At 41.2% G+C, this 14548-nt stretch overlaps 1 protein-coding gene across 1 annotated transcript in view; it reads right to left on the bottom strand.

Annotated features, from left to right (window-relative positions):
* Positions 1-14548, bottom strand: part of sez6a (seizure related 6 homolog a) — a gene marked incomplete at its 3' end in the record, with an annotated part of 51811 nt that overhangs the window by 11494 nt on the left and 25769 nt on the right. Inside the window, exons 4-8 of the mRNA XM_080779813.1 lie at positions 8823-9008; positions 7490-7658; positions 6072-6238; positions 5757-5951; positions 3886-4024 (exon numbers count right to left, since the gene is read on the bottom strand). Of these exons, the coding sequence (XP_080635939.1) occupies positions 3886-4024; positions 5757-5951; positions 6072-6238; positions 7490-7658; positions 8823-9008 (856 nt within the window). The remainder of the gene's footprint in view (positions 1-3885; positions 4025-5756; positions 5952-6071; positions 6239-7489; positions 7659-8822; positions 9009-14548) is intronic.

Raw genomic sequence — 14548 nt, 5'->3', positions numbered from 1 at the left:
CGCACGCACGCACGCACGCACGCACGCACACACGCACACACGCACACAGCTTCAGGATGTGCTATTCTGGAACCTTAGTCTTTTGTAAAAAAAATTAGCTGGGCGAGAGCTTATTTTTTGGGGGGGGGGGTTCACAATTGTAAGCTTGTAGATCTGCTATTTAAAAAAGATTTTATACATTTAAAAACTTGAAATGGGACACTTCTGCATAATGAGTACTTTTACTTTTGGTACTTTAAGTGCATTTTCATGTCAATACGTTTATACTTTTAATCAAGTACATTTTGAATTGTGGACTTTTACTTGTAATATAGTATTTTTATATTGCAGTATTTATACTGCAACATTGGAGTACCTTTTTCCACCACTGCTGATATGTTTGTTATAATACCAAACCTTAACCTGGGTTTGGTGTAAGAGCAGCACTGACTCTGTTTTAGGCTTTTAGAATGTTAGTCTTGTTGCCCTCATGGTTATTGGCTGGCTTTTAAAAGCCATGATGCCCTCTGTGTGATCTTGAGTCTGTCCATTAGCACCACCCTCTTCTGCTATCATTTCTATAGCTCATGACATACTTGAATGCATTGGAAGGGGGGAAATGCAAATCTGGTCTTTTTTTTCTCCTCCCAACACGTGCCTGTTGCTACCTAAACTCTTAGGTAGCAGGTACTGTGACGTTGTTTATATAACTGTACTGGGTACAGTGTGTCAGCCAATGATGAATGCTGATTTGCCTTTTCTTCACTGCTACATTGTCGGAAGGAAGCTGAACCAAAATATGTTTTACTCATAATGTACTGTACCTGCGTAACAATATATACATGAACCTTGAACTTCGAGGATTGCTAGGCAAAAACAGTTTGGGACATCATGCAGGGTCATACGCAAGCAATATGCCTGAACTAGCAAGAACAAGGACATTCACATCACCTCCCACCCCAATTATTGCCACGACTTGTTCAATCTCACAGGAAGAAGCTGCTGAGCTCTGTGGAAATCTTTGTTCTTACTTTAGATTGACTTAAACTCTCTGACAGGTTCCATTTCATCCCTGCCCTTGATTAATTGATTCTCCCTCTCTTGGTTGTTAGCCCTGGTGTTGTAATGTTTTTATTCGAGTGCGTAAAAGTCCTTATTCACTGCAGTGCTTTACTTCATGAAGTATAAATGTGACCAAACATTGTTCCATGTAGGAGGCTTTAATGTTTTGTCATTTTGCTGGACATGGTGATGAGCAAGCTGAGATCATGTGACTGATGTGACTCACAGACATCACACTCACGTCAGTCACATTAAGTCCGTGTGAGGCTGTCCTTGTGAGAGTATGTAAAATGAATCACACCATCGCCAACGCCTTGCAGCAGGGTATGTGTTTGAGGCTTGTCAACCCATTGGGCTAACGTGACCTCTAAACATGCATCTATAAAAACTGCTTTTGGCAGAAGTCCTGTCATATCTCAGTGTTTTATGGCTGCTCGTGGAAACATCAAATGGCGTGTTAGGCCGTAGGTGGAAACCTTCTATGTCCATTGTCCAAAGCTGTTACTTTTCAGGAAATGGAAAAAAGAACCTTTGTTCCAATGGATTCAATGTAGTTAATTATTTTAGTCACAAGCTCTTGTAGTTATTATTTAGATACGTGTCACGACACGACACTTAGTGAACTTGTACAGTAGATCGGCTATTTTTGAGGGGTGCTAGCCCCCCCAATGCATGGCTTTTGAAGATTACGGCTGCTAAGTCTATGGGCTTTTTAATGTTTATTTATAGCACTTATGACGTAAATCAGCCATATGTTTGTTAAATGTTTCATGTTTGTTTACAGCAGCAGTTAAACACACATTGACGACAGTCAATACAGTGGGCGCCCCACTGTATCTAGACATAGATGGGGCTCATTTTTGAGCCCCATGTTCTATGTCCAGCTTTGAGGGTTTGTGTAAACACAAGCATAGAAGACAAGTGTTTAAACTCAAAGATTTAAGACAAAAGTGGGGACGCAAATTGTGATTGGCCAGAATGAGATGATGCGTTGACGTATGATGATAAGAGTGCCCCTCACTTCAACACAGGTGTTATTTTTTTCTGCTGACACTGTAGTATTTGAGAAAGGGATTTTTCCGCATTATTTTAGCCTGGCCAAAAGATGGCTAAAAGATGCTAAGGTGGCTCAGGTGAGTGCCCTTGGAGAGCTGTTAGGATGTGCTAAAGTGCTCTTTTGTTAAGTGTCTTCCTCAGGGACATTTATAGTACACACACTGGGCAAGCCAAGGGTAGAACCAGTGAGTGACCTTCTGATTCCCAGGCCGCCTCTCAAACCACATTTCTATATTCACTCTCAGAATTACAAACACAGATTTTACTGTGTGAAGTGTCTGAGGGATGGTGTCCGTCTGTCCGCCTGCCTGTGTGGCTGTGTGGATGTGCATGATAGCACTGTGCATGTGTATGAGCCGAATTACTGTTGAGAAGTCTGGATAAGTGGCTGGGAGTGGTTTCACAAGCAGAACATATTCATTTCAAAGCCTGTTCTGAGAGACACACACCAGGGGAGAGTGAGAATAGAGGCTTACTGGCTAATCTAGTCAGAACGTGTGCTGGAAAAGGCACAGAATCCTTAACCTACTGGAGAGAAATAAAACCCCATCTCATTTGTGCCTGCTGTCACGAAAACTATTTTCCACAGCTAAAGTAGAGTAAGTTTATTCAATTTGAGAGTAAAAGTGAGACAATTCTGTCTCATAATTGTTAAAGTTAAATGATCCATTTAAGAGAGCGTACAAATACTGTATAACCAAATGGATACATTTGTTGACAATTATACACTCTCAGAGTTTCATTTCATTAATTTATTTCGAACTTAACAAAATAAATGAGAAAATACAATGGAAATATTTTTTTTAAATAACACCCGTGCCAAAGTTATCTTAACATCATCATTTAATGATATCCCATGTTGGAAAAAGGAGTAGGAAGTTATCAGGTCCTACCCCTCCTTTGTGTATCTCAAAATCAAGCACGGCCCTGGGGGGAAAAAACCTACATCTGCTGTAGGCCTACCTAACTAGCTATTCTATCCTACCTATGTCCATTTTTAAACATTTGTTGTTTGTTTGAACGTATTGACTGTCGCACTTTGTTTCAATTATTCGCTGCATTTTACAATCTTGAACTTCATTCGAACGTGCAAAACTTTATTTTAACCCATCTGTGTGGTAGTGTATGTTAACCCATTTTAGGCGGCAACCCCTTTTGGTGTTAGCATTACGTTATGCTTTAGCTATTGAAAAATAGCAGATCTACAAGCTCATAGCAGGTAGGTCTGCTATTTTTGAAAAATCGAAGAACAACTGACATTTTTAGAATCTGATCTCAGGTCAGAAAAGGTTAATACTATACTCTCACGATGAGAAATGTAGACCCCATAGTGTCGGGTATGACACCTGCTACTGTTTGACACACAGCCCTGTCTGAAGCTCATACGCCCAATATCTTCCATGGCCAGTGGGCATGTCCTCTTAAGTCTTATCTGAGCGGTAGAGGTTTGGTCTCCCCCCGCAGGAGAACCGGCTATGAATGGAGGGTGTTAGTTACAGTTGCATCTCTCTACTTCGGGGAGGACTTACAGTACAACGTACGGATTGCAGCATTAGCGTACAGTAAGTAAACTTGACCTCCCGTCCTCTCACCCGTTGCTTCTTTCTTCCAAATGGATCCTCTCTGAGAGTGAACTTGGACGACATTTTGGTTCCATTCTTTTGTACACTCACACATAATAGAGGACCATAATGGCAATGAGCCCTTGCGCTTCTTTATTGTGTTTTTATTCACGGTGACGATGCAAATCAATCAATCAATCAATCAATCAGCTGTGTCATCACTTACACTTGGATGTCTATCATGATCCTCTTGTCCTCCTCAACGTGGATGCCCCAGATGCAGTCCTGCCCGCGGTCGTACGCCTCGGGCCAGTTGGGAGACAGCACCACCCCCGCCGAGTCGGTCATCTCTCCGCTGCACACGGCTGGAGGACAAAGCACACTCATTTATTTTTCTACTTAAGTAAAAGTATCAATACTGCAATATAGAATTATGTAGTGGAGTAGAAGTAAAAGTATTGGATATTGGAAATACTCAAGTAGAGTACAAATACCTCAAAACTGTGCTTAAGTACAGTATTTACAATAAGTAAATGTACTTAGTTACTTTGCACCGCTGCCAATAGATACGGTACACAGATCCTCAGCGTTCCTTTAAATCCACTGCCAACACCTGCCAACATTTGGCTGTGTGAAAGTAGGGGATTTTCTCGAATATCAGTCAAATGGCCTGCCCTGACATAAATTACTTAATTCATTATTGTTTATTTAATTTTTTCAGTGTTCAAATGTGATCAAAAGTCCACATTGAAAATATCATAGAAAATATTAGACGCAAACAATGTCAGTGTGTGGGTGGGTGGGTTAGTTGTTTGAAAGGGGCAGCTTTCGCACAAAGTGGACTGAAATGTGTGTTTCTCAACCATTTTTCCACAGCAAACAGCAGAAAGGGTTTCAGTGAGCACAGACGAGTGACAGGCAGGCTGTTTACACATGCATTGTGCATGAAATTGGTAGATTAACGACAGAATTTACCAACAGGGAGAGCACAGTGGGAGAAATGGGGAGACTCCTGATAATCTTGCCATGAAAGCCACACCTCCTGTGTCATTCAATTCAATATTACCATTGACAAATCAAATCATATTAATTGGTATTAAAATATAATACTAAATAAATACTAACTATATTGTTTTACTGGTAGTGTGTACAGGCCTATGGTGTGCAGATTTTTTCCATTTCTTCAGTATGTACAGGCCATTCACGAGATTGAATGGTAAATTGTCTTTGACCTTTTGACATCAAATGTTAATAGTCTACCTCACGTCAAGATGGACAGTTCTGAAGCTGTGAACATGACATAGGCCTTCTATACAAGAAGGACACACTGAAGTGCAGAAAGGGTGAAGAATAATGGAATATGTTGGTATTATAAATACAATTGCTGTGCATTCATCAGACCGCAGTTGAGTGTCGACTTCTATTGAAACAACTTAAATTGGCTTTCTATAGGCTCCTGAACTCAAACCTTCGAAAGCTGTGCACACTGTCCTGGAAAACTGACCTTGACATAAAGCCGTGGGTGCGTGTGTGTTCTGAAGAAGTATGGTCTGAATAGGCTTTATGGCGGGGCCATGTGCCTCCAAGGCCAGCAATTGTGTCAGCCTCGCAAGCAGACAGACGAGGATACCGGTAGATTATTATTATTATTATTATTATAATAAGTGAAAATGTATTGTCAGTCGTCAGGAAGAGCAGCTTAGCATGTTATAGAATTAGCTGCCGATGGTCCGTGTCTTTTGAATAAAAAAAGTAAAAAGCCAGGAGGTCCTGGTTATGCGAAATAAAAGCTGTCGGGAGATTTGAATGCCCCAAAAAAGTCCTGTCAACCATTAACCCATTCTGACCTGAGATCAGATTTATACGAGGTTTCCACTGGGACACACACTGGTCTGATTAACCCATTCTGACCTGAGATCAGATTCTGAAAATGTCAGTCGTTCTTTGATTTTTCAAAAAATAGCAGACCTACAAGCTCGTAGCGCGACACTCGGTGGCGCGCTATGAGCTTGTAGATCTGCTATTTTTCAATAGCTAAAGCATAACATGATGCCAAAATGGGTTCCCGTTCAGAATGGGTTAAACGTATGGACTCACCCCTGCAGGCTGGCTCCGTCTCATTCCACTGTGGGTTCTGCACATCGACACACTCGATCACAACAGATCCTTGCTCCAGTGTATAGCCTGGATCACAGGAGAACTCCACCACTGCTCCTACACTGTAGGTGGAGTCACTACTGCTGAAGTTCCCATACTTGACAAAGGGTTCATAGCACGTTCCTTTGGCAAAAGCTGAAGACACAAAACACAATGCAATGCATCAAACATGAATAACATACAATATAATGCCTGACGTGAATGTGAATATTATCTTTAGATCATATTTTACAACCTGAAACGGCATTAACTTACCTTCGTATCTAATGGCAGCACCGGTGGAGGTAAACGTCCCGTCTGTGGTGAATTCCACAAACAGGTAACGTCCTGTGCTGATCACACCCTCATTGGGCAAGTATTCCACTTCATAGGAGTCATACACCGGAGGAGAGTCTATGTTGTTCCCGTTTTTTATCAGAAGCCTGAAATGCAAACGGAGCGAATATGAAGAGCATTCTGGAGAACTGAGAGAATTATCACAAGCCATCTGATCTGAGAGCCACATCAGTGCTCCATTTTTGGTGGCTGTAATAACATTAACGTTGTTGTTGTTGCCACTTTTAATCTAGCATTGATGATGGCTTTGTTCAATAGGCCTAGCAATTTGTCAATTTGAAACACAAATTGGCAGTAATTGGTAAATGGTGCATTTATGTAGCGCCTTTTATCCAAAGCGCTTTAAAATGTGCATTGCATTCGCCCATTCACAGACACATTTGTGTATACGTACACTGATGGCAGAGGAAACTATGCAAGGCACCAACCTGCACATCAGGAGCAATTAGGGGTTCAGAGTCTTGCTCAAGGACACTTCAACACTAACTCTGGGGAGCCCAGAATCGAACTGAGAACCTTCTTGCTGAACCTTTTTTTTTGGATCATGATGCAACTCCCCATATACAGACCCATTTAGCCCTTTCTTCAACACACACGTTTCATGTTTTGCTACTACAAAACCCATGTAAATCGTTACACATTGAGTCATGTGATCTCTGATTTTCCATATTGAAGTACATTCTAATTGGCTAGGACTGACTTTACTTCCAAATGTGCATGCCCAACATGTGTAGCTAACCTTGTCATGCCTGGCATAGATCTCCACACGGAAATGCTCACTCTAGTTATATTACTGCATCACTTGAAGGTTGGTCACCAACTTTCTAACTTTTTGTATATTTTTTTTACCAACACTGATTAATCTACCTTAACAACTAATGGAAACGGTGCCTCACACCAGTTTTAGCTTACTTTTTTAGTTTTTGGTCCATTTTTGTTTTATTTTAGTCACCCCTCCCTTGAAGCATAATATGTACTGTATGTAAAACAATGTTTGAACAGTTTTAACAGTGGATGTTGAATGGTGGTAATGAAGAAATTGGTAATAACATGAAAAAAGAAAACCCTGCACAATCATATGCTGCAATTTAATTTATTCCATACAAAAAATCACCTGTGAGCAGATTAGTGTCCAGGTTTATGCCCCTGGCTAAAGGTCTAAGAAGGGAAATCACTTTTTTCGAATTTGACGTTGATGGCATTCATTTTTCATAATTCTTTCAACTTTTAGTCAAATTGCTCCCCCCCCCCACACACACACACACACACACACACACACACACACACACACACACACACACTGACACAATGTGCTTCTTGCGCTGTGCATACTCTACCTGTCGTCATCCTCTGCCAGAGCCACCTTCTCAAAGTGAATATGAAGCCGGTGACCCTCTGGTGCCTCCAGGACCCAATGGCATGTCAGATTGTTACTGTAATTTCCAGGGAACCCAGGGGAGACAATACGGCCGTGGGTGGCATTTTTAATCATTCCACCACAGAATGCTGGATGTAGAGAGGGAGAGAGGCGGAGAGAGAGAGAGAGAGAGAGAGAGAGAGAGGAAGAAGAGTAGACACAGAGAGGGTAGGGAGGGTTTGAAAGCGATGGTATATAGATTATGGAACGAGTCTTGGAGAGAAGTCTCTGTCCCCGCCCGAGGGTGGATTGAAACGGTAATCAATGGCTGGAAGCTGTGTGCTCGCTGGCTCACCAGGACCCAAATGTCTGGGTCTGTGGGAAGGACTTGTAAGGGGAAGCGCAAAGCACAGCAGGAACACTATCAGTGGGGAGCAGCTGTAGGCAGGCAGGCAGGCAGGCATGCAAAGAGAGCGACTGGGGCTGGCAGACCAACCTTCACTAACTCCAGATAGGATAGTCATGCAGCCCACCTCTAATTAACCCATTCTGACCTGAGATCAGATTCATACGAGGTTTCCACTGGACACACACTGGTCTGATGAACCCATTCTGACCTGAGATCAGATTCTAGAAAAATGTCAGTCGTTCTTCGATTTTTCAAAAATAGCTAAAGCATAACATGATGCCAACACCAAAATGGGTGCCCGGTCAGAATGGGTTAAGGCAGCTTGGTCCAATGGTCCTTATTTTGCCCCGTCTCCACGGAACAGCTGTCTGTGCTGCTAATCACATGCAAATACACTCATTTGGCCTTGGAAAAATAACTAAGCAGCTGGGTGAAAGGGGGTGGCGGAAAATGAACTAAACGGCTTGTAAGGGCCACCACCTGTAAGTTTGAAGGAAGTTAAGTATGAAGATGCAAGTGATTACAATTCAGCCATTGTTATGTGGGTATTTTCTGTGCATAATTATGTCGTTAAATACAGTTTAGAATCCAGACCATATGCAAAATTGCACAGCCCATCTAATTGAACAAATTGTAAAGTTATGCTTATTGCACAGATAAGCCATAAGCGAATGTTTGCTGGCAGAATATATTTCTGTTACTGCAGCAAAGGTAAAACAAGCCCCCAAATGTCAGTTCATGCAAGGCACACAGTAATTACCACTAGTTTTGGCCATTTACAGTGTATATAATAGTGTTCTCTGAAGCACTACAGACTACATGTGGCTAGGCAGCTGTTGGCATCAACAATGTTTCTTGCGGCAGGGAAACGGCTGCATCTGGGCCATCCCCGTCTCGTTCTTACCCATGCATTTGGGTTCCTTCCCACTCCAGTACGGTGTGGTGGCGTTGCGGCAGGTGAGCGTTCTGGGGCCCTGCAGCCTGTAGTCGGTGAAACAGCGGAAGTAGGCTTCACCGCCGGGATGAAGATGTGTTACAGTCACCTCTCCACCAGCGGGCTCCTTCGGGAAAACACAGCTCAGCACAAAGGCTAGAATGAGAGGGGATAAGAAGAAGGAGAGAACTTTTTTTTAATTAGCCGGGTGGGGAAAAAACAACCTCGTTGAGATTAAAACTCTCTTTTGCAGTAGTAACCTGGCCAAGAAGCACCAAGTTAGCAATTGCTATGTTAACTTGCTGCCATTTGATTAGAGCCATACAGTATGACTGAAAGCACGACAGTCTCTAACCTTATTATGGCACTTCTCCACCACATACTGTAGCACCAGTTCAACTCAGATCTACACAATTCAACTACCAAGTAGTTTGTTTTCCACTGCAGATAGTAGTACCCCTTCAATGTCATCATGCTAAAATATAAATGGTGATGTGTCTGGAAACAATCTGTAGTTCACCTGTCCTATATTGTATGTGTTAAGGGTACAGTATACGTTAACAGTTTCTGAATGAATGTGCCCGTACCATGCGGTAGAAAAACGCTATAAATGTAAATGAAGGTCTGGGCAAATTTATCCGTATGCATACAACACAGTATAATTGACTTTTCCTGAAGTTATGTCGAACATTGTTGTGTGTTGATGTAGCTATGTGGTATTGATTGGCTTATGGATCAGGGAATTGACTGTGATTTGTGAGTTTCCACTCTATATTCTGTCCATTCGTTAACATGAGTTTGGATTATTTGTAGCTATATACTGTAGGTCTTCTACATGGTTTCTGGAATGGGAAAAGAGAAGCTCAATTTGTCCAACAGAAGCTTTCTATAATAAGGTCTCCAATTCAATCTTCAATCTGGTTGTCTGAGAAAGTCATAAAGCTGTATGTGTCTCTTTATGACGAACAAATATTTAAAAAGTGCAGTGAATACTATGTGACGTCACAGATTAATCTTCTGTGTCCACTGATGTGTGACACATTTTGTGTGTATTGTTGATCTTGACATGCACTTTCCTTGAATACGAGCTCTCATTCCCCTACAATACTTCCTTCGAAAACATTATGGAATGCATAAATCAAAAGTATATTTGCTTCCAATTTCTCTGTCGCTCGCACGCACTCACGCTTGTGTCTACATAATTGGCAATGGTCTGACTGTAAATATCTTGCTCAGACAAAAGCTCTCAGGAGTATATTTTGGCTTACTGTAGTTGTGATTGTTCCGGTGGTATTAGTATTATTGATTGGGTTGTTCTTGGGTCTACATAGAAAAGTTAGAAAGCCGTTGCAAGCCACTGGACAAACTCATTTACTCTTTATTCACATCAATAGGGAGGGAGTCCAGCGTATTAGGATTGGTCTGTCTAGTTATCAATCGGCAACAGGAAGACAATATTTGAGTTCAACACATTTGTGCTATTGCTTCACTGAATATCATGTGTAGTGGCTTCATATTACAATAAATGCCCCCCGCCCTTATTTACACTATGAATTGTGATACACATTTCTTTTAAAGGACTTTCTAAATCGATCTGTCGTCATAATCTCGATGGCTATTCCTCTACTTCCGTCAGAAATCACAATTTGTGATTTACTTTTGGTTCAGAGTAAAGCCCTGCTTAACTTCAAGAGGGACATGTATTAAGACGTGTGCACTTTTTCCCCACTCATGGAAGTACGTATACCCGCAGGAGACGAACACATACAAACAAACAAGCAGCTTTACTGAGGTAAGCACAGGGCTCAAACCCACTGGAACAGGTGGAACAAACAGAACAGAACAGAATGCTGCCTGGCAAACAGACTGGGTTTAACAGAACTCCAAGCAGCGGCTGTAGCGGCTAGGACGTTAACAATGACATGAACAATGGGGCAGCTTGAGTGACAGCTGGCTGAGTGGACTGCAGGACGCATGTGAGGGAATCAGGGGAATATCTGCCGTCCAGGGGAGAAATATGATATGCACAAAATGTTGTCATCAACAGACTGTTGATGATAAATATGGTTTCATTACTCTCTTAGTTGTATTACTTTCAAATAATTATCAAAATAGGGCTGGGCAATGCAGTATATCGATATATAGCATGTAGGCCTATGTACATTTTTAGTTTTTGCATTCGTTTATAGAAGTTTGTCAGTTTGAAAATCTGTTATTTTCAAGCAGTGCAATGAGCAGCCTTGACAATGGATTATAGAATTAGGCCTCCTACATCGCTGTACATATTTACAGGGAAACCTATTATTGTTTCATTAGCTGTCCACAGCCCATTTATGTAGGTGCTCATAAAGCCGTGCATAACTTTACAATCTGTGGTGAGCCATAAACGGAACCGTCTACAGTATTGGCACGGTGATGACATGAAGCCGTTTTAAAGCTCTGTGTTTCATTGTGCACAGAGCTTTGATAAAATATAAGCTTTCTCTAGCTCATATTTATTGGAGGATGAATACACAGAATATGTGACTCATAAATTAAATCTGCATTAAAGCAAAACACTATGATTAAAAACATACTTGTCTCCGGTTGATGACCCAACAGTAAACTCTACCCATCTGGCATAAAACAAATTGACACTGTTGGGCGTATGTCAAAAATACCCGTGTTCTAATTAGAAGATTTATAAGCCTATGCGTCCACAACGCCACCACAAGTATAAATACCAAAAATACCAGTCTGTCATGGTTTGAACATACTGTAGAGCTGGCAGAACTATGGGTACGCAATTTGTAGGAAAGGCCAGTTCAATAATGTCAGACAAGCAGCAGTGAACCACTTACAGTAAATCAAAGTACATTTACTTACCTAATGTAATTTAACCCTGTACATTATTTAAGACCGAAATAAAGTATTCATTGAGGTATTTGTACTTTACTTGAGTATGTCAAATTGTCAGTAGTTTTACTTCTACTCCACTGCATTTCAGAGACAATGCGATGCAACGCATTGTGAGCTTGTAGGTCTGCTATTTAAAAAATATATATACATTTGAAAACTTTAAATGAGACATTCTGCATAAAGAGTACTTTCTCCTTTTGGTAAAATTCTCCTATAGTAAATAATAATAAAGAAATTGCCATAAAAAATAAATAAATACATATTTAGCCACTTATAATAGCTAAAATCGTTAAAACGAAAGAAAGCAGCAAATGAAAATAATTGAACACTCATCTTTAACTTTCTCTAATAACAACCTAAAACATGAACCTTGGTCCTTTAAGTGCATACAGTTCATAGAGCCGATTGGGTTTGAACGGTTTCAATTTGGCATTGATATAGACTAGGGTATGCGCATGCTTAAAGAGAATGGCACATCGAGTGGCAAAGCAACAGGCAAAGTGAGTTTAACATTGTTTAATGTTGTTTAATGCAATCAGATAGGACTTTTCTGTTTGGATGTATGGGCTGTCACGGCCAGAAAGTAGTTTTTTGCCACTCGGTAGGCATTCTTGCATAACTTCCGGGCTTGATGATGATGTCACACGTATACCCTCTATGGATACATGCAAATTTGGCATGGGCATTGAAGGCATGTTGTAGAAACCATCAATTGAACAATAACTTATAACTACTGTATATATGCAGTGCAGCACATAATGGACAACACCGTCCGGTACCCATAACGTCTTGTAAAACTGGCTCCATCTAATCTGCCTAACCTACTGACTTAGGTTATTCTTCTGCACAAGTCAGTGGTTTTCACCATAATGAAACGGCTACTTCGCAAGACAGAAAAGAAAAAAAAACAGGCGCCTCAGGGACATCCATTCAATTCATATAGTTTATCACTGGCTCCAATGAACCTAGTTATTGCCATTATCATAGCAGCATTTATATCTCTATTGAGCCCATACAGTAAAGGGAGCCGCAGGGAGAAAATGTCGGGCCAATTCCTGAAGAATTAAATTACGTTCTGCCTCCATTCAGCTGAATGTGTTATTGGGCCATAAAGTATGATTGTTTTGCTATTACAAATAATGGTTCCACGGTGCCGGCGGCCTGGGAGATTAGCCCATTCTGACCTGAGATCAGATTCATACGAGGTTTCCACTGGACACACACTGGTCTGATTATAACCCATTCTGACCTGAGATCAGATTCTAAAAAATGTCAGTCGTTCTTCGATTTTTCAAAAATAGCAGACCTACAAGCTCGTAGCGCGCCACTCGGTGGCGCGCTATGAGCTTGTAGATCTGCTATTTTTCAATAGCTAAAGCATAACATGATGCCAACACCAAAACGGGTTCCCGGTCAGAATGGGTTAGCTGATGGTGGGCCCATTGGCAATAGATGCAGAGGCTTATGTCCTTAGTTATTGTTCCTGTCTGGAGGAGACAACCCATGAGGCACACTGATAATGCTCGGGTTATACCTTTGTTTCCACTGGCCGGCTGCTGGCCTGGCATTTATCACTAAGGTTTTTTTTAGAATTGCATTCTAAAAAAAAAATCATACATAGTTTGTCTAAATTGCCTACTTGCTATGTATAACTAACAACCTTATACTGAAACTATATTTTTGAGTGGTGCAACCACTCCTACAACCAGCAATGTCCGTGTATGTACCTGTTTGTGTACCTGAATGAGCACGAGTATGTGACTTATTAGTAGCAGTAGGGGGCGCCAGAAACAGAGAGAGGGGTAGTGCTGTGTCTCTAATGAGAGAGAGAGAGAGAGAGAGGGGGGGGGGAGGGGGGGGGGGGGGGGAATTGCACCACTCAGTTCACACGTGTGTGATTTTACTTAAGATGGATGGAAATCAAATTTCCATACAGTAGAAAAAAAACTAAAACATGATCAATGTATTACATCACTAATATTTCCATTACTTTTTATTAGTCAATTAGCAGAGGAACACAGTCTTTAGTAGAGAGCACAATGCCCATTTTTGCGATTACTGTGCATCAACACGGATCTGTCCCATTTTCCATATTCTATCTTGATTGGTTAAGATTGGCTTCCATGTTCCAAAGTTTGCAGGATTTGTTTTTACAAAATACCTCAAATCATGAACGCAGCTTGTGATTTCTGTGAGATTTTGCACACACATTCCCAGGCCGACAGGCCGAGGAATAAACACCACCCTTTTCATATTGTCCTGTTCTAGTACTATAATAATAATAATAATATAATGTTCTAGTACTACCAGCAAGTTGATTTTTGGACACAGTTTGGAACAAAATGCTGAAATTAATGCAGCGTCCGTTTGCCGTGAAAGGCCTAAGAAGAAATGCCACCTTTTTCACATTGGCCTATTCTAGCGTGACAGGGACGATATACAGTACATGGGGAAATTGGCATAATGAATAAGATAAGATGAATAAAAATCTAATAATGAATTAGAAAAACCATTTACGTATTTCACATGAAGCTGTAAACTGGTCTTGTGTTGTGAAAGGTCAGTAGTGTCAGTAGGGTCAGTAGGGTCAGTAGCGTCAGTAGGGTCAGTGGCAGCTTGGGTCAAAGTTGAATTGATTTGAGCCCATGCAGCGACTGGGCAGTGCTCCGTGCCTATAGGGAGGGCAGAGCGCCAATGGCCCAAATATACATTTCGTCCATTGGCATCGCGATGCATTGTGAGCTTGTAGATCGGCTATTTTCAAAAGATTTTGTACACATTTTTTACGAAATGGGACA

Source organism: Protomyctophum bolini (genome assembly GCF_963924005.1).
Source record: "Protomyctophum bolini genome assembly, chromosome: 13".
Classification (NCBI taxonomy): Eukaryota; Metazoa; Chordata; class Actinopteri; order Myctophiformes; family Myctophidae; genus Protomyctophum; species Protomyctophum bolini.
This window is presented reverse-complemented; position numbering and strand designations above follow the sequence as displayed.